General features: G+C 45.1%; 3 protein-coding genes and 1 long non-coding RNA gene across 6 annotated transcripts; 3 read left to right on the forward strand and 1 right to left on the reverse strand.

Moving 5' to 3' along the window:
• The first annotated feature begins 3,120 nt into the window (after nucleotides 1–3,120).
• Nucleotides 3,121–4,053, forward strand: LOC146699558 (thioredoxin-interacting protein-like). Its single transcript, XM_085472553.1, has 2 exons — nucleotides 3,121–3,664; nucleotides 3,945–4,053. Exons 1-2 carry the CDS (start codon nucleotides 3,406–3,408, stop codon nucleotides 4,013–4,015), a joined length of 330 nt encoding a protein of 109 aa, XP_085328679.1. The 5' UTR covers nucleotides 3,121–3,405; the 3' UTR covers nucleotides 4,016–4,053.
• A 1,426-nt stretch (nucleotides 4,054–5,479) lies between these two features.
• On the forward strand, nucleotides 5,480–8,493 carry LOC146699559 (thioredoxin-interacting protein-like). 2 transcript variants are annotated; one of them, XM_085472551.1, is made up of 8 exons: nucleotides 5,880–5,986; nucleotides 6,267–6,381; nucleotides 6,466–6,541; nucleotides 6,617–6,764; nucleotides 7,152–7,364; nucleotides 7,442–7,588; nucleotides 7,678–7,980; nucleotides 8,119–8,493. In XM_085472551.1, the coding sequence occupies exons 1-8, from the start codon at nucleotides 5,957–5,959 to the stop codon at nucleotides 8,164–8,166; spliced, it is 1,080 nt and encodes a 359-aa protein (XP_085328677.1). In that variant the 5' UTR covers nucleotides 5,880–5,956; the 3' UTR covers nucleotides 8,167–8,493. The 2 variants fall into 2 exon arrangements, with proteins under 2 accessions (XP_085328676.1, XP_085328677.1); XM_085472550.1 differs by lacking the exon at nucleotides 6,267–6,381 and having other exon boundaries at nucleotides 5,480–5,986.
• A 2,614-nt stretch (nucleotides 8,494–11,107) lies between these two features.
• Nucleotides 11,108–19,856, forward strand: LOC146699560 (major histocompatibility complex class I-related protein 1-like). Its single transcript, XM_085472554.1, has 2 exons — nucleotides 11,108–11,292; nucleotides 17,485–19,856. Exons 1-2 carry the CDS (start codon nucleotides 11,235–11,237, stop codon nucleotides 18,507–18,509), a joined length of 1,083 nt encoding a protein of 360 aa, XP_085328680.1. The 5' UTR covers nucleotides 11,108–11,234; the 3' UTR covers nucleotides 18,510–19,856.
• On the reverse strand, nucleotides 16,228–25,747 carry LOC146699561 (uncharacterized). 2 transcript variants are annotated; one of them, XR_014922859.1, is made up of 5 exons: nucleotides 24,509–25,747; nucleotides 22,140–24,431; nucleotides 18,285–18,404; nucleotides 16,505–16,621; nucleotides 16,228–16,434 (listed from the first exon to the last, which is right to left on the reverse strand). It is a non-coding gene; the product is annotated as an uncharacterized LOC146699561 (long non-coding RNA). The 2 variants fall into 2 exon arrangements; XR_014922858.1 differs by having other exon boundaries at nucleotides 16,505–18,404.
• Nucleotides 25,748–26,028: the final 281 nt, after the last annotated feature.

Genomic DNA, 26,028 nt, shown 5'->3' on the forward strand with positions numbered 1-26,028 from the left:
GCCCGATTACGTCACAGCGACGCGATGAAGCCTGTCCAAATTCAAAAGCTGCTCCAAATGCGTTCCCCTTTTCCCAGATTTGAAGGATGGGTCGGGTGTATCCTTTGTGGCCTATATTATCCCAGAATTCATATTCATATTCCAGTTTCCAACAATGGCAGCAGCTACTTTTAATATTACTCTGTGTCACAAAACATACTTTCAGGCAAAAATGTAGCTGCGTGAACTTCAAACATCTGCTCGGCTTATCACGATTTCACATATTTGCAAAAGTGCTCCGACGTTTTGGGAGACGAACTCCCCGCACATCGTTTTCAACCCCACCGTGGTCTTTGGCTACTCAGGTCAAACATGATATATAAGTCAATTAGATACTTATAAATGTCATTGTTTGGCTTTTTTCAGTGTCTGATTTGTTTGTGAGTAAATCGGTTTGGCTGAGATTAAAGTTATAGTTCTCACACAGCTGAATAAACATCAAAAAGAAAACTGATTAAACAGAAGTATGAGATGGTCGAGAGTTTACTCCAGTGTTCTGTTATGTAAGCAGTGTGGGCTGTTTCACCTGCACCAGAACTCAACTGTTTACATACAGTGGCTTGCAAAAGTATTCGGCCCCTTTCAACTTTCCCACATTTTGTCACATTACAGCCACAAACATGAATCAATGTTATTGGAATTCCACATGAAAGACCAACACAAACACATGAGGAGTGGAACGAAAATCAGACATGATTCCAAACATGTTTTACAAATAAATAACTGCAAAATGTGGGAAAGTTCAAGGGGGCCAAATACTTTTGCAAGCCACTGTAAATAGGGGCGTGGCCTCTGTGACCGACAGGTAATCATAACAAACTGTCTGTGAGGGCTGAGCTTTAATGAGTAAAATTTGAGGATTTTGATTGGATGTGACCTCACAAACTGGAAGAGCATTCGGCAAAACACAAAAAGAGCACCACCCCATGCACATGTGAGACCGTACATGGACAGTTATAAAAGTGTGAAAGTATCTTTTACGTGAGCCGTGCACCGGCTCCGGCTGTGTGTCAGCTCTCAGGTTTCCTGTAGGTGGTGATCAGCTGTAGCTGGATGGTGATGGGTGTGAGCTGGTGGTGGTGTAGTGTATAGGTATGTGTGGGTGGAGTCAAACACACACAGCCCTCAGTGTTACAGTAAAACAATATAAAGATTAAAAAATAGAATTCTAATATACAACACAATACAGTCTTTCATAAACAACAGTGTCCAACACAACCATAGTGACTGTGGGCAAGAGTTCGTGTGTGGGGGGGGGGCAGTCAGTGAAAGGGTGATGGTGGATGTTCAGTTTGTTTTATTTATGTCTGGGGGGGTTCAGAGGGAAGAGGTGGATGCAGGTCTGGAGTTGGTGTGTGTAAGAGCAGGGAGAGAGTTCAGCATCCTGACAGCCTGATGGATGGAGCTGTCTCTCAGTCTGGTTCTAGCCATGGCGTACAGCTCCACCATAGCCGGACTGGCCATCGGCATTTGCCCGGTGGGCCGATGGGTTTGTTTGTTTTTTTTCCGTTTTTTTCCGTAACGGTATAGCTGAAAGGTGGTGGATTGGCCAGATGCTGGGAGATGTGTAAAAATAACTCAGTTGTTTGGCTATTGCGGAGCTTCCACAGATTCAGTAACATTAGCAAGTGATGGAGGCCAGCAGATGCAACACGCTGGCAGGTGGATGACGGAAAGGCAGGAGGAGCAGAGACCCGAGGCGATGAACTGAACTTCAAGTAAGAAGTTATGACCTGCAGTCTATCTGGGTCAGATATGAACCAAGTTTAGGTGGAGTTTATTTTCGTTTTGCTGACTTTTTACAGTCAGTTACAGTAACTCGTACTGCGTACTAGCTAGCATGACGGAGTTTATATACTACTGGGCGGGTGCTATGATGTTACTGATGTTGAACTTGTTTTATCTTATTTTATTTATAAGGTTAGTTAGTAGAGTTTCCAACTGTCCCGTAAAAAAAACGGAATCGTCTCGTATTCAGAGAAAATATTATGCGTTTCGTATTGAAGTGAAAAGGAACACAGTTTGTCCCGGACTTCAGCTAGAATGAAAAAGACACAAAGCTGGAGTTATTCTGTGTAGGGAAGTTATGAACTGTTTCTGAGAGACTAATAACACCAGGATCCTTTTCTAAGTAGCTGACAGCTGGTAACTGTGCAGGGGCGGGTCTAGCAAAGTGTTGCCAGGGGGCCAGGTAGGGCATTAATATGTTTTGTTTAGGGTTATTGTACATAGTAATTTTTTTAGGGTCCCATCATAATTTCTTCAGAAGTACTGTATATGATGCCAGTATTTCCCACATTTTCTAGATACTGTACCAGTGCTGTGTGTAAAATGCCATCAAAAAGTCAATTAAGTTTTATTCTTTCTCAGCTGTCTTTCTATCTCCTTTCACTTTGTAAAGGTTGCCATGTTAGAAAGAATATTTTGCCCTGCCATGCTGTTTATTGATGTGGAAAATGAATGGTTTATGAAAATATATCTAAATCGGTCATCAGTAATGAGTAATGATCATGTCTCACCTCTAGTCTCCTCTGTCTTAATTTCAGGTTTTCACCATGTGTTGTAGATAGTTCAGGTTAACTCGACCAAGCAGTCTACTTTCGGGTACTGTTTAGAATACCAGAATAAGGAGGATGGTGTAGATTTAAGTTTATGAGACTGATACATATATACCAACAAGACAGCGTCCATCACTGTGACAACAGCGTTTGTTTTCATTCAAAGGCTTTATGGTTTTTCCTATAATACCTGGTGGGCCGGTCTCTAGTCAAAATGCCCAGGCCGATTTTTTTGTCCCAGTCCAGCCCTGACCTCCACCCAGGCATAGTGATGGGTGTAAGCTGTGGATGGAGGTGTAGTGTATGGCGATGGGTGTAAGCTGTGGATGGAGGTGTCGCTGCCTGTGTATACGAGCTGTTTACTGAAGGTTTCTATTCTCACTCTGATGACTCCGCTCTTTGGGCGCTCTCTCTCATTTATGGCCCGCCAGCTTGACGCCCCGCCCACAGTCCATTTCACGCACTGTTCACGCGTCCACTTCGCGCTCCGATTGGCTGACGTTCTGGGCCGGCCAATCACAGAGTTCCCTGTAGCAGAGGCTTGGCGAGTTCACGCTGTCCGCACGTGCTGCTCGGAGGGTAGCGGGACCCCCGCCCCTCCTGCGGTATAAAACGGGCCGGGGTTGTTTACAGAAAGAATCACAGACGGTACCGACAGCCTGGCCCGGTGGCACTTCCAGTTCTCTAATTTAGCAGCTTCCCTGGTTCATTAAACCCTTATTTCATTTTGTTTTCGCGCCTCGGTGGCGGTTTCTGCACTAACCGGACATTCTGACCCCTTGACTTCCGGTCCGTTTCGGCCGTCGTCATGGTTCTGTCCCCGGCCAGCAGGCTGCGGCTGTTCCGGGTGGTGTTTTCCGAACCCGGCCGCGCCTTCTATAGCAGCGGGGACAAGCTGTCCGGCTCCGTGCAGCTGCAGGCCGAGCAGCCCTGCAGGGTGGACGGCCTCCGGGTCACCGCCGCCGGCTGCGCGCGCGTCCAGCCCCGCAAGAAGCGCGGGAGGAGCCAGGAGGTGGAGTACCTGAAGTACGACGAGGATGTGCGGCTGGAGGAGGCGCTTAGCCCAGGTGAAGCTCCGAGATCAGACAGTACAGGAATTAGTTAATCAATACAGGTATCGATTCAAAGCTCACATAAAAAAAACTTTATTATCCAGATCAGTTAGAGAAACACGCGGAAGAATCTGAATCTGCATGATTTTAGGATTTCCTGCAGTCTCTCAGTGATTGACTGATGTAATGCAAACTTTAATTGTACTTATAAAAACCCACGAATGAAGGAGGAGATTGTCTTCAGGGACCAGAGCAGTGTCTGCTTCACGCTGTAAACATGTTCATTTTAACATAGGAGTCTGCGGGTCTGGCTCACTACTGTCTCTGCTGGACTCCAGAGGAACTGCAGGATGTGAGACAGGATAAAAACAAAAAGAAACGGAGGAAGTCGCTCTTTTTACTCCCAAGAAGGCGATGAACTGAACTTCAAGTAAGAAGTTATGACCTGCAGTCTATCTGGGTCAGATATGAACCAAGTTTAGGTGGAGTTTATTTTCGTTTTGCTGACTTTTTACAGTCAGTTACAGTAACTCGTACTGCGTACTAGCTAGCATGACGGAGTTTATATACTACTGGGCGGGTGCTATGATGTTACTGATGTTGAACTTGTTTTATCTTATTTTATTTATAAGGTTAGTTAGTAGAGTTTCCAACTGTCCCGTAAAAAAAACGGAATCGTCTCGTATTCAGAGAAAATATTATGCGTTTCGTATTGAAGTGAAAAGGAACACAGTTTGTCCCGGACTTCAGCTAGAATGAAAAAGACACAAAGCTGGAGTTATTCTGTGTAGGGAAGTTATGAACTGTTTCTGAGAGACTAATAACACCAGGATCCTTTTCTAAGTAGCTGACAGCTGGTAACTGTGCAGGGGCGGGTCTAGCAAAGTGTTGCCAGGGGGCCAGGTAGGGCATTAATATGTTTTGTTTAGGGTTATTGTACATAGTAATTTTTTTAGGGTCCCATCATAATTTCTTCAGAAGTACTGTATATGATGCCAGTATTTCCCACATTTTCTAGATACTGTACCAGTGCTGTGTGTAAAATGCCATCAAAAAGTCAATTAAGTTTTATTCTTTCTCAGCTGTCTTTCTATCTCCTTTCACTTTGTAAAGGTTGCCATGTTAGAAAGAATATTTTGCCCTGCCATGCTGTTTATTGATGTGGAAAATGAATGGTTTATGAAAATATATCTAAATCGGTCATCAGTAATGAGTAATGATCATGTCTCACCTCTAGTCTCCTCTGTCTTAATTTCAGGTTTTCACCATGTGTTGTAGATAGTTCAGGTTAACTCGACCAAGCAGTCTACTTTCGGGTACTGTTTAGAATACCAGAATAAGGAGGATGGTGTAGATTTAAGTTTATGAGACTGATACATATATACCAACAAGACAGCGTCCATCACTGTGACAACAGCGTTTGTTTTCATTCAAAGGCTTTATGGTTTTTCCTATAATACCTGGTGGGCCGGTCTCTAGTCAAAATGCCCAGGCCGATTTTTTTGTCCCAGTCCAGCCCTGACCTCCACCCAGGCATAGTGATGGGTGTAAGCTGTGGATGGAGGTGTAGTGTATGGCGATGGGTGTAAGCTGTGGATGGAGGTGTCGCTGCCTGTGTATACGAGCTGTTTACTGAAGGTTTCTATTCTCACTCTGATGACTCCGCTCTTTGGGCGCTCTCTCTCATTTATGGCCCGCCAGCTTGACGCCCCGCCCACAGTCCATTTCACGCACTGTTCACGCGTCCACTTCGCGCTCCGATTGGCTGACGTTCTGGGCCGGCCAATCACAGAGTTCCCTGTAGCAGAGGCTTGGCGAGTTCACGCTGTCCGCACGTGCTGCTCGGAGGGTAGCGGGACCCCCGCCCCTCCTGCGGTATAAAACGGGCCGGGGTTGTTTACAGAAAGAATCACAGACGGTACCGACAGCCTGGCCCGGTGGCACTTCCAGTTCTCTAATTTAGCAGCTTCCCTGGTTCATTAAACCCTTATTTCATTTTGTTTTCGCGCCTCGGTGGCGGTTTCTGCACTAACCGGACATTCTGACCCCTTGACTTCCGGTCCGTTTCGGCCGTCGTCATGGTTCTGTCCCCGGCCAGCAGGCTGCGGCTGTTCCGGGTGGTGTTTTCCGAACCCGGCCGCGCCTTCTATAGCAGCGGGGACAAGCTGTCCGGCTCCGTGCAGCTGCAGGCCGAGCAGCCCTGCAGGGTGGACGGCCTCCGGGTCACCGCCGCCGGCTGCGCGCGCGTCCAGCCCCGCAAGAAGCGCGGGAGGAGCCAGGAGGTGGAGTACCTGAAGTACGACGAGGATGTGCGGCTGGAGGAGGCGCTTAGCCCAGGTGAAGCTCCGAGATCAGACAGTACAGGAATTAGTTAATCAATACAGGTATCGATTCAAAGCTCACATAAAAAAAACTTTATTATCCAGATCAGTTAGAGAAACACGCGGAAGAATCTGAATCTGCATGATTTTAGGATTTCCTGCAGTCTCTCAGTGATTGACTGATGTAATGCAAACTTTAATTGTACTTATAAAAACCCACGAATGAAGGAGGAGATTGTCTTCAGGGACCAGAGCAGTGTCTGCTTCACGCTGTAAACATGTTCATTTTAACATAGGAGTCTGCGGGTCTGGCTCACTACTGTCTCTGCTGGACTCCAGAGGAACTGCAGGATGTGAGACAGGATAAAAACAAAAAGAAACGGAGGAAGTCGCTCTTTTTACTCCCAAGAAGTAAAAGCTCCATTTTCTGCAGTCAGAGAATTGAGCTTTAATGTGAAACAGGAAGTTGCTCATTACTTATTTCCTGTGTCTCAGACTCTGACGGCTGCTTCCTGCTTCCTGCTGGTAAAACCTTCAGCTTCCAGTTCGGCTTCGAGCTGCCGCCACCCGGGTGAGTTTCCAGTCCCGCCGCTGCTTTCTGATGGCGTGTTGATCATGCTGCTGAACGCCACTGCTCTGCTTTCAGGTGCCTGGTGTCGTCCTTCAGAGGGAAGTTGGGCTCGGTGCGGTATTACGTGCGGGCCGAGCTGCGCCGCCCGTCCGAGCATGCCCTGCAGTGTGAGAAGGAATTTGAGGTGGAGGAGCCGCTGGACGTGAACCGAGCCGACCTGCTGGTACGAAACGCCCGGGAATCAAACTTCAGACAGGAAGTAGATTCTGGTTAATGCACATCTCCTGCCGCTGACTTCCTGTTCTACTGTTAGATGTTCATATCAGACACGGAGAAACGCTCAGTTTGTTACAGGCTTTTCTACTCTCTGATCTCTGTGATGTCATAGAGAGGGCTAGAACCCTACCCATCTGTTGTCAGTGAGGGGTAGCCAGTCAGAGGATAGTAGTCTTAAAGGGGGTGGAGCTCAAAGTAAGGGGGGCTCAGTATCAGTAAAGAAGGATTATTCTGAACTGTGCAGTTCAGAATAATCCTTGCATAAGGCCATGCAGCACAGCTCTGCTGTGAGATGTCACCTGTGCTGCTCATTAACTCCTCCCCCTCCCCTCAGGCGCCGGTGGCAGCCTCCGCTCAGAAGAAAGTCACCTGCATGTTCATCCCTGATGGCCAGGTGTCCATTAGCGCTCAAATCGACAGGAAGGGCTTCTGCGAGGGCGAGGACATCTTCATCAACGCCAAGTTCGAGAACACGTGCTCCCGCATTGTGGTGCCGAAGGCTGCCATCATCGCCAAACACTCGTATGCCGTGGACGGACGCACCAAGGTGACGCCCTAACCTTTACTTTCAGACGTGAGTGCCATGGGACAGGAAGTGTGACCTGTGCGGTTTCCTGTGTGCAGGTGTTGCGTCAGAAGCTGTCGGCGGTGCGAGGAAACCACATAATTTCTGGGATGTGCGACATGTGGCAGGGCAGGACCATCAAGGTGCCCAAACTGAAGCCCTCTCTGCTTGGCTGTGACATCATCCAGGTGGACTACGCTCTCATGGTGAGAGACCACTAATGTTGTCATAAGATCAGAAGTAAAATGAGTAAAATGGAATGATGCAGGCTTAACCTGTAGCCCCACCCCCTCAGATCTACCTGCACATCCCCGGCAGCGAGAAGCTGACTCTGGAGCTGCCGCTGGTCATCGGAACGATCCCGTTCAGCGGCGTGGGCAGCCGGACGAGCAGCATGTGTAGCCAGGCCGGCTCCAGCTGGACCTCCTTCCCCTCGGCTCCACCCAGCTACAGCAACATCCACCGCGACCTCAGGGTGGACGGCCCCCGCACGCCGCTGCTCCACGACTACGATGGCACCGAGGACGAGGAGGAGGAGGGTGGGCTCATAATGAGAGCGCCTGAACTTCACTGCCCCCCTCCCCCCGTATACAGTGAGGTGAGCGCGCCAGTTTAACTTAGTGTGATCTCAGCGACAGCAGCAGCACTTTGGACATCACGGGGTCGTTTGGCGGTCTGCTGTCAGCTAATCCTGTCCTGATGATGTCATCCATTCGTTTTTCTTTCTCTTCTTCAGGTAGATCAGAACTCTGAGAACTCCTCTCAGGTGGTTCCCATCTTCTGAGGACAGCGTCCCCTTTAAACGGTCCAACGCCCCGTCTCTCCACCAGGACACGGGTTGAGGGCGGAGCCTCAGCTCTGCCTCGAGATCTGACCTGACAGCCATTCCCCTCTGATTCAGCTGTTTCCTGTCAGTGAAAACAGAGAAAATGTTTGTTTTTTTTAGATACTTGTTGTTGCATTATTTACTGTAGTAACAGGAAGTTACCTGTGTGTAAGATTTTGTAAATAAGAGCCTATTTTTTATTTTTTTTATGTGATACATGAGTTGAAAATGTTTGGGTGTTTTCAGTTTGTTCCCAAACAGCAAAAATAAAGCGATCATGAAGAATGTTGACTTTTATTCATTTTCTTTTTGTTGTAGAAACTAAATATTGCTACAGTTTCATGAAATGAAGATGAGTACAAAAACTGAAAAAACAGCCTCAATGGCAAAGTGCAGTGCCCCGCCAAAGTAAAATAGTGTTGGCCCGCCATAATAAAGTACAGAGCAGGGCTGTCAGATGAACTTTGAATTTTGTTTCTTTCAGAATTAAAATACTTTCTGAAAGTGTTCTCCTTTAATGATGATGAGGAGGAGGAGCTTAGAGGAAAAATAAGTTGTGTTTAAATGTTTCGGGTTCTCCACTTCCTGTTTGATGTTGTTAAACACGGTGAGAGGGGCACTTCCTGCTCTGTGGTTTAAACATGTTCAGGTTTACTTCATAACAGCACTGTCAGTGCAGCTCTCCTCACCCCAGCCAGTCCCTGAGCCTGGTTCTGCTGGAGGTTTCTTCCTGTTAAAAGGGAGTTTTTCCTTCCCACTGTCACCAAAGTGCATGCTCACACACGAGGTCGTCTAAATGGAGTTTCTGTGTAACACTGTAGTCTTTGCCTGACAGTATAAAGCTCCTTGAGCCGGCTGTTCTTGTGGCGGTGCTATATCACTTAAATTGAATTGAACTGCCCCCTGCTGGCAGGAGAAATGAACACGTGACTGAAACATGTCAAATAAACAAGAAAAAACAGTCCACACATAACATCCAGAGATACCTGACACAGAGGACCACAAATGTGTGCGTGTGTGTGTGTGTACTGAAGTGGGTAAGAGGTCGCACAGATGCATTTCTGAGCAGCACAGGTGCATCTGTATTTTTAACTTCCTGTTTTTCCTGGAAAGATGAGGACACGCTGGACAAGGGTGTTTTTAGAAACCACTGACTCACTGCAGTGTGTGTGTGTGTGTGTACACGTTTAGACGTTTTTGTGAGGACAGAGAATTGGCATGCCACTATACTTGTGGGGACCAACAGCCCTTATGGGGACATCATGTCTGTCCCTGCGGGTTTGAAGGTAATTTTGAGGCTCAAAATGTGGTTTTAGTGTCAGGGTTACAGTTGGGTTAGGCATTCATTTTTGATGGTGAGGGTAAGCAGCTAGGGAAAGCATTATGTCAATGGGATGTCCTCACTAAGATATGAAAACCAGTGTGTGTGTGTGTGTGTGTGTCAGCGGTGGTGTGTGATTGGCTGAGGATCAGCGTGACAGCTTCTGACTCAGCCACTCATGTTTCCAGCTTTGCTTCCACTTTTAGAGCCTGCAGGCAGAAAGCAGGGCAAAGGTCAGTATCACAGCCTAATGTCTGAATCCACACACTGCACCTGCAGCTCCACACTCACTTTAAGGACAACAGGTCAGCAGGTTGCTAACGAGCCTCTGCTTTATTATGATTGTTATTTATTAATATTTACCTGCACCTTTAGTTAGTATGACCTGAACCCTTCAGCCTGTTTCAGAGCTCACCTGTGTCGGCCTGACCGTGATGTACTCTGGATTATCTGTGTCTGCATGAGTCCAGCACTGACACTTTTGGGGCAGAAAGTCACAGGCTCATTTCCTTCTTGTTTCCTTACAATCAGGTCTTTAAGTCTGACGTCATTAGCCATGTCTGGGCCCAAACTCTGCTGCAGGTCCCAAAGTCAAATGATCACTGTAGCATTACTGAGAGTTGAAAAACTTCTAAATTCTTTCATCTTTAATAAAATGATCAGCGTTGCTGCTTTACCAGGTGAAACAATTACGTTTAACATCCATGAAAACCAAATTTATTACATTTAACAGAGTTAGAAGTTAGCAGGAAGTTAGCTCGCTAGCTTCCACCTAAACATGATATAGCATGTTCTGACTGAGAGATTTCTTAAGCATTCAAACGTACAGCTCTGCTATCACAACATAAATGAAGACAGGAAACTAAACAGCAGTGACGTTTGTAGGGTTACTGAAGTTGGGCTAGCTGCTATATAACGATATGCTACGTGGCCGCTAGCAACACAGCTATGTTAGCATAAACACAGTGAAGCTGGAGGATGAACGCTAACTTTTTTCCACTTGATAAAAGTTAACTTGATGGTTAGGGACAAATGTAATCGCATGGCAGGATGCTGTAAACGGACCAAACTTCAGTCAGAGGAACAACTGAGATAATCCATCCACAATACGAGGTTAGTCATTAATATACTGCTGCTGGGCTGGAGTTACATCGTGAGGTTTAAAACTGAGCTTTAAAACGATTAGCGGTAATAAAACCGAAAGAGGCCGACAGCAATCACTGACTGTTTTTAGGGGCTTGTTGAGATTAAATAGAACAAGATACAAAGCATTAAAACATATTAAAAACACAAAAGCCTTATTAAATGCAGACTACTTCGGGCCTGGAAGCAGGACTCATCACGTCATCACTTAAAAACCGAATAGCAGATTTTATTCATTTTACAAACTCAGGAAGTCAAATAACGACTTTTTAATAACGTGTTCATGGACACACTCAAAGAAGCAGCTGCTGGACAAACAGTCCAGGTTAAGCTGGTCATGCTGCAGCCGTGGCAAAGAATGCAAACCGTTTTTATTATTTTTGTCTGATTGGTCACAATCCTCAAATCTGCCCAGAGACAGTGAAAGAAGGATGCTGATTGGCCTAAACTGCCCCGGAACTCAGAGCTCAGAAAATGAAAGTGAAGACTCTCTGAGACACAGACGGATCGAATACGGATCAGGACCAACCGGAATAGATCAGGACTGATCAGCTTCATCGACATGTTTGTCCTGCAGCTGATGTTGATGTCTCTGTTGCTCCACCGCACCATGAGCTCAGGTAGTGAAAGCTGCTGTGCTCACCTGTCTGACTGTACCTGTATCTGTCAGTGTTTGGTTATCTGTTCGATTCAACGTCCTGATTAATTCAATCATTCAGAGACTCAAATGTCACATTTTTAAATCAAAGGTAAAAGATAAAAACATGGTTAGTGATTTCACCGATGGACCTGTGATGTCAGACTGATTTTACAGGTTCAAACTTTTTAATCTCTCTGTACATTTAAAATGTTGCTCGGCATCGTGTAAAAACTGGATTCAAACTTGATTTTAGAAAAGGAAGAAAAAACAAAAAAAAAAACCCTAACTTTGACAGCATTTGTAAGGATTTCGTCATGTTAGGGCTGTGTGGCAGGCAGGGATTGACCCAAAGTGCAGATTCAACAGAGGCGAAAGTCTAAGTCAAAAAGCAGCTTTATTACTGAACAAAAAAACATACAAAACCTAAACTGGGAATCAGGAAAACTAAGCATACGTGGAGGCACACAGGGAAACACACAGCATGAGGGAGAAACACAGGGCTACACTGAAGGATAAAGAGGGGAATGAGACACAGGGGGAGAGCACAGCTGGGCGTAATCTGACATGACAACACCAGGGGAAGCAAAACTCAAAACACTGACATAGGACACAGACTTTCAAAGTAAAATAGGAAACATAACAGACGCGGACTTGACGAGGGGATACAGCTGACAGAGAACAAAGGGAACACACCGGCAGGGATGAGTGTACACTAAACAGAAGGAGCACAGAACCACAACCAAAGAACTAGAACACAAGAAATGCAAAGGACCTGAGAAGAGGGGAATACTAGAGACAGAAATCAAAACCAAGAGACGAGCAAAAACACATCATGAAATCAAGGATAACTAATACAAACAGAAAAAGTCCACAGACTCAGGACCATGACAGATTTCACACTTCTCCTTTCCGAGGTATTCATCATTTACCACATCATGAAATTATGTGAAATCTAGACATCAGTGTGCCTCGTTTTGTTTGGTAAGATTGTCTTCATATGGTCAGGGAAGAGACTCAAACGACAACTCAACTCTGGAAGACCCGGCTCGACAACTATGGTATGGGGGTCAATATGAAAAAGACTGAATACCTGGAAGGAGACTCCCCAAACTGATGGCACCATCATAACACAGAGTTGAAGTTCCGCTACCTGTGTTCAGTCATCAGCTACAACGGAAATATCACCTCCGATGTCCGAGCACGAATAATGCAGCCTGGTTAAAATGGCGAGAGGTCACTGGTGTACTTTGTGACACAAAAATGCCAGATCGACTCATGGGAAAATGGCTGCGCATGTTGGCCCGCATTGACCACACATGAGCAGGCCCTAAACACCACGATCTCCGTGGTGTTTAGGGCCTGCTCATGTGTGGTCAATGCGGGCCAACACGGAGATGCACGTACTCCGATGGAGAATGGGAATAACGAGATGGGACCGGGTTATTAACGAGGACATACGGAAGTGACTAGGTGTAGCCCAAATAAAGGAAAAGATGCTCGAGTCCCACCTGAGGTGGTATGGACACGTGATTCGAAGCAATGAGAACTCTGTAGCAAAAACGGCTACGAGGATCGACCCAGGATGCCGGCCTCGAGGCAGACCAAAGAAACAGTGGCTGGACAAAATCAAAGAAGACATTTAGACCGTTAACGCATCACCTGAGGACGCCTTGGACAGAACCAAATGAAGAAACCTTTGCCGAAGAGCGGAACCTGCACCAGTAAGTAATTTAGTGGCAGTTAGTAATGCCACTAAAATCCCATCTCTCTGGAGCTTCTGCTCCCGGGCCATCTGCAAACAAACCAAAGAAACCATTTAAGCATAAAAATCTACAAAGAAATAACAATAGACCCTCCTCAACTGCACCAAAGATTAAAACTATTCAATCTTAATTATTAATCATTAGTTCTAATAAGTCCCTGTTAAATCTAGAGATGGCACGATACCACTTTTTTATGTCCGATACCGATACCGATATCATAAATTTGGATATCTGCCGATACCGATATGAATCCGATATAGTGTTTTTTAATCAACAAAACTGTTTTTTAAATATCTTGCTGCATTTTGTATAAGTTCATACTCAAGTTTAAAACAACAACTACACTAAAGCTATTCTGTTATACCTGTATACAAAAAAAATATTTCATAGTTCAGCAATACTGATCAATCTAATAAACTTAAACCTACACCATCCTCCCTATTCTGGTATTTTAAAGAGTACTTAGTGTAAATATTAAGAAACCTAACTAATAGGGTTCCAACTCCCAGCAACAACAAAAATAAATAAATAAAAAATAGGGAACCACCCCTCACGCTCCACCTCATGATGCTTAATCAACGTAATCAACCTTAATTTGATGCAGTGTGAAAAAAATGCACAGAAATCAATTATTTTTCAAGAAATATTAAATAGATTCAACATCTTTCTTCAACAAAATTGCAGACTGCACAGATGGTACCTTCCCAAAAGAAAAAGTACTATAGCTTACTAGGGTATATATATTAGACTTAATAGTCACTATATACAGTAATGGACTTCTATTCATTTTGCATCAAATTAAAACTTTGGGTGTCAGATAATTATTTATTAAAAGCTCGACATTTTAAATGAGAATAAGAAAGAAAAGTATGTCTTTGTGCCCCCTTTTCCCTGTTAATGCCCTATCGGCCCCCCTGGCTAAACTTTGCTAGATCCGCCCCTGCACAGTTACCAGCGTCAGCTACGTAGAAAAAGATCCTCGAGTAGAAAGTAATAATAAATACATTCTAACAACAGCTTATCAAGCTTAAACGTGCTGCTGTTGTTCAGCCGCTGGTTTCCTCTTTCTGGTGCAAAGTGGGCCAAAAGCAAACTAGAGACACGGACTCGCGACAGAAAAGCCGATCAGCTGATCGTTAAGCAGTTTCATGATTGAAGTAGCAGCAAGAAGAGGCAGTCGCTCCATATATCGTTTGTTAAGCTTAACGCAGGAATGCTTTACAAACATTCAGAGATGGACTTACACACTTGCTTTACTTCTCTCGGGATAACTTTGTCGGAGATGAAATGCCGGGTTGCTAGCGAAGCTCCACATGCTATCCAGACCACCGACAGGTCCTGCATGCCACAGCCGCTCTATCACGTGATGCATACTGCTCCACATGCTAACGTTCTGAGGTGAGTTACGGCGTGTTGCAAGTTTTGTGAGGTGCTTTCGTGATATTTAATGGATCGGATTACATTTTTTATTTTTCTCCGATATCCGATCCAGTAATTTAGGTCAGTATCGGACCGATACCGATACGTAATATCGGATCGGTCCATCTCTAGTTAAATCATTTAATAATTGATCAAAAATATTAAATTTTCAATTCAGTTCAGATCAATTTTATTTATATAACACCAAATCAGAACTAGAATACTTTATTAATCCCTGAGTAGTCTAAGGAGCTCGGGAAGAAAAGCGTCTGGACTTCTTTAAGTTGCTTGAAGACGTTTCATTCGAGAAGCTTCTTCAGTTCTGAGGTCAAATGTCCCAGCCATGTGGGGCAGGTCTGTCAGCACACAGAGCTGAGTGAGAGGGGCTGTTATTGTGTGTGTATATGAATCTCTCACCCCAACCAATCACAGCAGATGGCCCCGCCCCTCCCTGAGCCTGGTTCTGCCGGAGGTTTCTTCCTGTTAAAAGGGAGTTTTTCCTTCCCACTGTCACCAGAGTGCTTGCTCATAGGGGGTCATATGATTGTTGGGATTTTCTCTGTATGTATTATTGTAGGGTCTACCTTACAATGTAAAGCACCTTGAGGCGACTGCTGTTGTGATTTGGTGCTACATAAATAAAATTGAAATTGAAATTGAATGATAGCAAACATTAAAACACATTTCCTGCACGCAGAAATGAATTTTCCTTGCTTGAAATAATTTTGCTGTCAAGATAGAATAGAATAGAATAGAATTCAACTTTATTGTCATTGCAAATGCACAAGTACAGGGCAACGAAATGCAGTTTGCATCCATCCAGAAGTGCTTTAGTGATATAGATATATTACAATATATATTAGCAATAGTATAGATATGTAAGTATATTACAGAAATTGTCACGATCCTGGGTCTTAGGACCCAGTGTTTTGAGTTCTAGTTCATTTTGATGTTTATAGTATGTTTAGCTCATTAGGCCTCCTATGTTCATTTGCTTATTAGTTCCCCCTTGTGTTTCAACCCATGTTAAGTCTCCCCTGCCCTTCATGTCTCTCTGTGCCCCCTCTGTTCTGTTTATGGTGTGTCTTTGCATGTTTGAGTTTCTTGTTTTCTGTCACCCTGCATTGTGCATTATGTTCTCATGGTTGGTCTTTTGTTACTCCCTCTAGTCTAGTCTCTTGTGTTCAAAGCTGAGTATTTCCCTCTGTGTATTTTGGTTCTTAGACCTCTGCCTTATGGTTTGTCTCTGTTTCTTAGTTGCTGTCTCCACTGTGTCTAGTTCGCGTCTCTGTGTGATACTTCCTGTTTTACTTTGAAGGTCCATGCCTCATGTGAGTGTTTCTAGTTTTGCGTCTCTGTCTTGTCCAGTCCTGATTTCTCCCAGCTGTGCCCTCCTTCTGTGTCTCATTCCCTCGTTATCCCTCTGTGTATTTAAGCCCTGTGTTTCTCTTTGTCAGTGTCGTAGTCTCCCTCATAGCTGTGTGATTTTTCCCTGTGGCGCCTCGTGCTTTAGTCTCCCCAGTTTAAGTTTAGTACTGTTTTTTGTGTTTCACTTTATGCCAGCATTAAAGCTGTGTTTTTGAGTTTACGTTTCGTCTCCGTGAGTTTGCGTTTGGGTCCTTCTCCTGCCTGCCACACAGCCGAACCATGACAGAAATGGGTCTATTATGGTATGTTATTGTCACGGGTTGCTCTGAGGATCCACTCGCAGGACTCCGGAGTGTGTTGTAACAGAGACCGTTTATTCACAAAAATCTTCACCAAGTGTATTTACAGACAGTGCGAGGACAGTGCTATATACAAGATGTGCGAGGACGGGTTCCAGGGCTCCAGGGAAAACAAGGGGATCACACACACGCTCACGCCAACCTCTCTCCGCTAGTGACCAGCCACCTCTTACACGCTCCACACAGGGAAACACGGGGACGGGTCCGGGGAATCTAGAACAGAGAGACAAATGTTACTTTCTGAGGCGGAAGTGTGGGAAACTAGGGCTCGACGTGTACTGACAGGAGTCTTCACAACAATCCAGCGTTGAACAGCTGATCTCCTCCTTCTGATATACCAGCTGGTCTGATGAGGCCCAGGTGTGCATGATCCGGGAGGGCGTGGGCTGAGGGCGTGAACCTGCCATGAGTTCCGCCCCGGCAAAACAGGGGAGGGGGAGAGAGATTGCTGATCAGTGCCTTGCCGACCCCGCAGGTCGTGACAGTTATAATGTACACGGTATGAAGTATGTTGTGAATATTCTATAACTATAAGTATGTACAGGCTGTAGTGAGTACAAGCTATGTACAGGATATGAACAGGATATAAATATGAAAAACTATACAGAATATGAAATAAATAACTTTACAGAATCTGGGATATACAGCTATACAGAAATGGGAACTATGCAAGTTGTAAACAGTTGTAGGATTAAAGATTATCGAATGTACAGAATGATTATTTACACAGAGCTATACAGTAGTGCAGTTAAGATAAGTGAGGGTGTAGATAGTTTCTACAGAGGCTATATAAAGTGCTAGTGGTTGTGAGTGGTGGTTCAGTCCATGTTATTATTGTGTTTGAGGGTACAGTTGTGCCCTCGAGGCCTGGAGTTTGACACCTGTGATATAGAGTGAAACAATGGTTTCACCCAAAACCTGATAATGACCTACATGCTTTTGGTTTTTTTTACAATGGTTCATGTGATGAAGCACATGAAGCACCTGGGACTTTTTACCATTTGGTTTTAGAACTGAACACGCTTCTGGGATGAAATGTCTCAAACAAGGCTAACACACCAACACAACAACCACTGTGCTTACACAGGCCACGGAGAGCAGCCACTGGTTGCAGGACTCCGACCTCAGCCAATGGCATGATAATCGGGTTCAGCAGGAGCCAGTAGTGGGGAAGGGTAGAGCCCAGAGGTCGGGAGCTTTGGGAACATTAGCCTGAAGTTTTACGTTATTTTAAGTAACATTGTTGTAAATTTGTTCCATCAGGCACAGGACGACACTCCCTCTGGGCGCTTGCCTCCTACATCCCAGGCTCTGCCCACTTCCCAGAGTTCACTGTTGTTCTGATGTTGGATGACATCCAGGTGGGATACTATGACTCAAAGGTCGACCGGGTGATGAGGGCGAGCACGGCATCTGACCACGAAGCGGAACTCAACCTGGGCCAGGAGCCCGTGACTGTGCTACGAGACATTTACTCCAGCATGAAGAAGAGGCTGAATCTGGTGAAGCATCGCTTTAACCTGACCATCGATGGCGTTCATGTCCAGCAGAGGGTAACGGGCTGCGAGGTACTGGAGGACGGCCAGCCGGCACTCATCATGTTCAGAGACGGCTCCAACGGGCAGGACGCCGACAGCCTGCTCTACAACATGACCCACTTCACGTATGCTGTCAGGGAAGGCTGGGAGATCCAGTGGGACGCCCTAAAGAAAACATCCTTCCAGATGCTGTATTCAAACATATATCTACCGTTCTGTGTGCGGACGCTCCAACACTTCCTGGAGCGCGAGAAGCACCTTGTGATGCGAAGGGTGAAGCCTCGACTCCGCTTTATCACCAGGCAAGTGGTGGGCGGGGCTCAGGTCACCTGCCTGGCCACTGACTTCTACCCTCGCCACATTAACCTGAGCCTGCTGCGGGACGGCCAGCCCGTGGACGAAGGCGAGCTGCGCATCGGCTCGGTGCTGCCCAATGGGAACGGCCTCTACCAAGTGAGGAAGACATTGATGGTCGACGAAAAGGAGCTGCAGAGGAAACACAACTACACCTGTGAGGCGTCTCACCTGAGCCTGGACAACCGGCTGAGGGTAAACTGGAGGGCGGAGTCATCGTACTCTCACAGAGTTCATTCCATCTCGCCTCTGGTCTTCCTGCTGCTCGCTGCCGTCCTGCTGCTGCTGGTGCTGAGGAGGAGGAGAAGGAGGAGGAAGGAGAGGTCAGAGGGCGTGGCCACAGAAACACAGGAGCAGGTGGGAGAGAGAGAGCAGTCAGACGACCTCGTGACGTGACTCTGTGTGGCATCAGAATCACCTTTATGGGTGTACCTTGATAGGTTTGTAGCTTGAACCTATTCGCTGGAACGTTGAAGACAATATAATTACACAGCAAAAGCATTGAACACCAAGTAGGCAGAGTTCTTCGTGTTACTCATGCATGAGGGAGACCTGCCTGGAGCCAAGTGTCGTCCCACCACTTGACCTCCATCAGACTCTCAGCCAGGTTCCCCATAGCACTCCTTTTATTGTGGTTACATGAATATGCATAGGGTCATTAACATATGACGTCTACATACAAACAAAGAGTACCGTGTGTGTGTGTGTGTGTGTGTGTGTGTGTGTGGGGTCAGAGTGTGACCCCATAAATGACTTCCCTAAACCTGCTGGTCTGGAAGTCCAACAGTTCATCTAAACAAAAGGCACTTAGCCTAAAACAGATACAGCCACGTTTATCCTACCATAAAACAATAAAACAAGGTACGACCTCTTCTCATGCTCCCAGGATGTAGGTGTGCATTCCAGTGTGGAATACACACCAAGCCTTTGCAGCCTGCTAAAGATCACACATCCTATCACTACACAATTGATTATACACCTCTAAGCATATATGGTTAAATATTTCTAAGCATAAATGACAATCAACAATACAAAACCTAACAACCTACAGAAGGAACTGAGCTCCAGTTTGTCGCTGCTCTCGCTGCAAACAGAACACAGTAACATGTATGAAATATTAACATGTACAAAAATATATTTGCATATAACATATTTCCATCATGACCTCTGTACTAACAGAGCATCTGTGGAGGCGGAGCTCCAGTTGTAGTGAGAGAAATTCTACGGTTTAGATTGGATTTTACTAATTAGCAGTATGTGTGGATGCAGACTGATAGTCAGTCTAACTAGCATTAGGCACTCGCGACCAATTAAGGTCACTTCCTGAAACAAATAATGGAGATTAAGTATCGGAATTTCAGGAGTGTGACCCCGCCTCCAAACACGCCCCTTCTGATTCTCATCTCTATATGTTCCCCCACTTCTGCAAGCTGTTTATTCTCATTTACGAGCCCCACCCTCCCTTTTCAATTCTCCAACTTCTTCACTTCTGTGTAGTACACGGGTTCTGCCTGGCCCCTTCGAGGCCTTCCCCAAACCGCAGCTCAGCTCATGTCTAAGCTTTTACCTACTAAAACGCTGTCAAACATAAAATGAGGGCGTGGACCCAGCATGTGAAATAAATGAATTAATAACACAGTGCTTCAAAATACTAGAAGCTTCAAAATGAACCCACAAACAGAAATGTCCTTCTGTTATTTATAATAAAGTCATGATTTTATTTGTGTCATATTTATCTATTGATGGATGCTGTCACGAGTTTTTGTGTTTCAAACGTTGTAACTACGTAACGTAACACTATGTTCTTATTGTTGTTCATGGTTTTGGCTTTCTTTAGTGATTGTTCCTCCCTTAGTATTTACCTCAGCAGTGTATACTCTGTGATTTCCCATGTCCCACGTTTCATGTCTCCCCACTCATTGTGTAAGAATCAGAATCAGAATACTTTATTGATCCCTGGGGGAAATTATTTTTTGTTACAGTGCTCCATTTTAAACCAACATTAAGACAAGACAGACAATACGCTAACTAAGAATAGTACAATATATACATATATATACATACATACATACATAAGTCACTTATAAATAAATATTTGGAAAAGAAACATGTGTAGTTGTAGCAGCAAACAGTGTGTTAAGTGGATGCGTTGTACAGGGAGATGGCCACAGGCAGGAATGATTTCCTGTGTCGTTCAGTGGTGCATTATGGGTAATCTCAGTCTCTCACTGAACTAGCTCCTGTGACTGACCAACATGTCATGGAGTGGGTGGGAGGTGTTATCCAACATTGTCTTTATCTTGGACAGCATCCGCCTCTCCGACACCACCTTGAGGGAGTCCAGCTCCATCCCCACAACATTGCTGGCCTTACGGATCAGTTTATTAAGTCTGTTGGCATCTGCGACCCTCAGCCTGCTCCCCCAGCATGCAACAGCATAGAGGATCGCACTGGCCACCACAGACTCATAGAAAATCCTCAGCATTTTCTGGCAGATGTTGAAGGACCTCAGTCGCCTCAAAAAATAGAGACGACTCTGGCCCTTCCTGTAAAGTGCTGTGGTGTTTTTAGCCCAGTCCAGTTTATTGTCAATGTGTACTCCAAGGTATTTATAGTCCTCCACAATGTCAACACTGAACCCCTGGATTGAAACAGGGGTCAAGTGTTTCCTGGTCTTCCTGAAGTCCACGATCAGTTCCTTGGTCTTTGCCACGTTGAGCTGCAGATGATTCTGCTCACACCACGTGACAAAGGAGTCGACCACAGCCCGGTACTCTGTCTCATCATCCCTGCTGATGCATCCAACCACCGCAGAGTCATCAGAAAACTTCTGAAGATGGCAGGTCTCTGTGCAGTGGCTGAAGTCTGTGGTGTAGAGGGTGAAGAGGAAGGGGGAGAGGACAGTCCCCTGTGTGTCCTGAGTCTGTGTGTTTCCTGTTTTATTTTGATAGTTCCTGTCCTGTGTGCAGTGTATCTAGTTTTGCTTCCCCCTGTCTCGTTAGGTCTGATGTGTCCCAGCCAGGCCCGGCCCTAACCAATCTGGCGCCCTAGGCAAGATTTTAGGTGGCGCCCCCCTACATCGGCAGTGTAGTGTATGTACTCACAAGAAACCGAATAGCTTTGTCTTTGACCTTTTTTTTTTTACTTAAAGAAAGCAAATTCACAATCAGAATAATTAACAAGATAAAAAAATATATGAATAAATAAATGAATACAAAAAAATAAAAAATGAATATATGAAATACAATAACACCGCTTGATGCTGCTGCAAAACTGGTGGGTTGTGCTGCTGAAGTGGAGGCAGCAGCGGTAGATGTGGTAGATGGCCCAGGGGTGGGATTTAGAAACTTCAACAGTGCATCTGAAGAGAGGAGTATGTGACACCACTGAGTATTAAAGTCTAATAATAAAAACATATGATTCCAGGAATAAAATGAAATGATATAATATAAATGAAAAACCAAAGAGATATATGTATGATGTTAACTGATATGCAAATTAGATTAGATTCAATTTATTGTCATCATTACAGTGAAATGCTGAATAGCAGAATGCAAAGTAACAGTATAATATCATATGAGAATGTTATGATTATCTTTGACCGAATCACAGCAGTGCTCATATTAAAAAACAGCATTCCCTCTCATGTGATATTGCTTAATTAGCATTAATGATGTGCGCTTTAACAACTAGGCTTACAACTATAATATATACAGGGGTGGAAAAGTGACCTGCAGGGTAAACGTTAGCTAACCAGAAGGCAATAACAATGTAAACAAAAAACACCTGCTTAAAAGATGAATACAAATGAGGAATGGTGGGAAAGGTGGGAGTACTGTAATTACCTAACGTTACATTATTATTTTCCATAACAATTTAGCCCCCTCCACAATATTAACTGACGTTAAAACAGTTAACTAGCTATTTATTGATTAGCAATTAGCGAATCATGTAACATTAGCTTAATGCTAAAAATTTAGGTTACTATCACATTCAAATAATTTCATGTAGGCTAACGTTACCTACCTCTGTCTTTTTCTCGTTTCTTCTCCTCTTCTTCTCTCTTTTTTCTTCCCTGGCCACCTGACAGTTTTGGCCGTTTTGACATCTTGTGTTGATTTTTTGATGTGGTGACGTCCAAAAGGAACCATGATACGGGAGGGAGGGGGCGCACCGTGCGGGGAGGGGGGGCGTAATGTTGTAACAAATAATATTTCTATTAAATAAGATTTACTTTGCATTTTAATTAACGTGGGATTATTTTTTGTATTTAGAAATAATAGTACCAACTTCTTTTTTTTTTCCCAACATTTGTGGCACTGGCGTGGCGCCCCCTGATGGTCCCAGCTGTGTTCCCTCCTGTCCCCGTCCTCTCGTTGTCCTGCTGTGTTTTCCTCTGTGTCCGCTTTAAGTTTTCATCCCGTGTACGAGTCCTGCGTTTGGGTCCCTGCCTGCTGCAGCACACACCGTGACACATGCAAAGGAAAAGAAATCATTTACACATAATTTCAGTCTTCAGTTAAAATAAGAACAAAGAGGTCCAGTTTGTGTCTGAGGAGACGCGAAGAAAACATGGATCGGCATGTCTGGAGTCGCAAAGACAAGAAAACATCAAATTTAAAAATCAGAGCCAGGAGGAATGCTCAGAGGGCAAAGGTCATCAGTTCACAGAAAGAAAGCAGGTGGTTGGCCACAGCTGCAGAGGTTTGTATCTTAACGGTGACCATAGCTGGACTGGCCATCGGGCATACCGGGCATTTGCCCGGTGGGCCGCTGGCGATTTTTTGTTTTTATGGGCCGATGGATTTTTTTTTTTTTTTAAGGAAGGGTATATATAATGAAAGGTGTTGGATTGGCCAATTGGTCATGATCGACTCTGGGCTGGACCAATTACAGCCGAGGAGGCCGGATGCACCCTCCCCCTTGTTTAGCAATCACGTGATTTTCGCGCATTGCATGTCGGGAACTCGTGGCAAAACAATCCAAGTACCGCATCAAATGCAAGCACTTGCAGCACCGCAAAACGTTCATTCTCCGGTTCCAATACCTTCTTGTTTTTTCTTTGCCGCACAAAAAAGGAATGTACAAAACAAAAAGAGAACAATGCCGGTCCGTACAAAGACAGACTCGACGAAAAGTCAAAGAAAAGATACGAGGAAAAAATCAAAGGAGTGAAAGGGTCAGACCCTTACGAGCACACAGAGGGACAAAAGACGTCAGCGTGCTGCCCAACTTTCACCACGCTCAGATTTATAATTACACGGTTCTTGGTGTGAGCGCATACACTCATGAAGTTTAGTAACTTCAGGTCACTGCAACAAGCCCAGGTACAGTTTACCGACGGATGGGTGCAGGACCTTGAAATGCACCGTGTAGAACGAAAGACCATCGTACGAACAAAGGTAAGTTTACCAGTCTCACAAATCGTCGTCATAGATACACATTCGTTAACCGTTTATTAATAGGACCTTTGAGCTCAACGGTAATTAATTAGTAGTAGAAATAATTTCTGGTTCATTACAGAAATGTAGCAGTGACAATAATATTGTATGCTGTAATCGTACTGGGCAATTAGTGATACAAAACAACTGTTTTATCCTGTGAATAAAAGTATATGTTTTTGTCAATGTACCATAATAACAGAAGCGAAACGCAATATTGTGTCAGGACAATTCACTATTTATGCACAATAAATAAAGGAGCATAGCGCGACAATTTCTGTTCAGCGCCAGACTTGCTTGTAACCTATGTGACCCATGGTAGGTACCTATTTAAAATAGGACAGAGCCGTAGGCGCACAGTCAGTTTAAAAGAGTTTAATTTTTAATACAAAATAAAAGAAACAGTGTAACAGCAGCACCTAAAAACAATTAAAAACGTTACCTTATTAAAAAACGATAAGACTGTACGATTGCCCGTGAGGCAGGACAAGCGCTGCGGAGAACAGTTTAAAAACAAATCGACATAGCACACAGGTTAAAAATGGACGGCAACTCACACATGACCCCAAATGGGTAAAACACTATAGAAAAAAAGGCAAATCTTCGGTGCCGTCTTCACTCGGGCCCCCCGCTGTGCATGCAAGAGCGGGGAGACAAAAAAAGGATTTGTTTTCCCTGCAGCGCCTTCACCGCCTGCGAATCAATATCTGTGGTGCCTACTGATACAGAAAAAGTAAAACAAAAAACCAAAACCATCGACAGCCGCAGCAGTCAGTCTGTCGGCTTACACCAGTTTAAAACAAATTAAAACACACTGATGTGTCGGGTCCTTTGCCCGCAGCCAGAAATCCACCTGGCAAAGCAGCAGCTCGGTACTCTGTGAATAAAAGGCAGGAGATCACTAGCTGGACAATAAAACACAGGAAAATTCCTCCACTGAATTGGTTTTGTTACCTGTCCACAAGTTCGTGTCACACCCTAATAAATGTGGGTCAGTGGCGATGAAGTCCACTATACCGTTCTCACGGGAGCAATGTTTCCCACCTACAAGGGTGCAAATAACTGTAAACCTCTGCCAACAGCCAGAGCTCAAGTGGTACATTTTTGTGTAACCTACCGTTCTAACAGAAGTTTAGGGGAGGACGCGTATCAGACTTTCATAGTTAAGAAACACCAACTTGCCCAACTCGGACCAAGCACTCGCAGCTTCAGGTTTGCAAAGGAATACCCAATTGCCCACACCTGCGCTTATGAAAGGAGCGAAGACCAGCTCCGCCCACCAGGGGCGGTCCCAAGTCTCCAGGTCTCACCTGTCACATTCATATCACTAATTATGTTATGAAAATGACGCATTAACTACAACAGCAGACTGACCTGTGTGGAAATGCTTGGAAGCTGTTGCTTGTGAGGCTCGCACACAAGAATTTCACTCACATGTGCTGTACCAATGTACCTGCACATGTGATGTGACAATAAAAGTGATTTGATTTGATTTGGAGCAGACTAACATGTGAGCTGGAGTGTTCTGGGACGTTATATTTGGTATACCCAGACCATCCGTCGGCTCTTACTTCGGAAACATGGCTTAAAAAATTTCTCTTCAACGACGTAATCCGATTAAAAAAAACGATCTCTTTACCCGTCGGCTTCCCGTGGCTGTCATGCGACCGGCTATTGCAGTTAATAATACAACAGCTTCTTGACATTTTTTGGGTTTCTTTTTATCGCTGTGTAACTGAGTTCAATTGAAAGCCTGCGTGCGCTAGTACCTCTTGCCACAAGTTCCCAGAATCCTTTGCGGTTTTACCCCTGAATGACGTCACATTTTCAATCTTTGTCCTGGTGGGCCGGTCTCTAGTCAAAATGCCCGGGCCGATTTTTTGTCCCAGTCCAGCCTTGACGGTGACCCTGTCCTCCAAATATGGTGTTTTAAACTTCATCTGCTGAATCTGAGCCAGGCTGAAACACCTGGTCTGAAGCCTGTGGGAGGTGTACACCTGGTTCATACACCTGACGTTATTCCAAAGCACGACAGAATCCAGGGACACATCATTCACCTGCACCGTAATCCGTGCAGTGACTCCCAAAGTGTGGGCCGTAATGGTGAGAGAGACATCAGGCTGGTACAGGCGGAGCTGGGTTAGTCCTCAGCTGCACCGCAGCATGTGCCGATCACTAAACGTTGCACTTTGGTAAATGGCCTGTATTTGTATAGTGCTTTACTCAGTCCCTAAGGACCCCAAAGCGCTTCACACTACATTCAGTCATCCACCCATCCACACACTGGTGATGGCAGCTACATTGTAGCCACAGCCACCCTGGGGCGCACTGACAGAGGCGAAGCTGCCGGACACTGGCGCCACCGGGCCCTCTGACCACCACCAGTAGGCAAACATGGGTTAGCATTTTGCCCAAGGATATTCGCTATGCAGCCAGGAGGCAGCCTGGGATCGAACCACCTTTACCTGCTAGCA

Source organism: Copadichromis virginalis, linkage group LG11, assembly GCF_057382275.1.
Source record: "Copadichromis virginalis isolate Kocher_CV1m ecotype Utaka linkage group LG11, C_Virginalis_male_GT1.1, whole genome shotgun sequence".
In the NCBI taxonomy this organism is placed as follows: Eukaryota; Metazoa; Chordata; class Actinopteri; order Cichliformes; family Cichlidae; genus Copadichromis; species Copadichromis virginalis.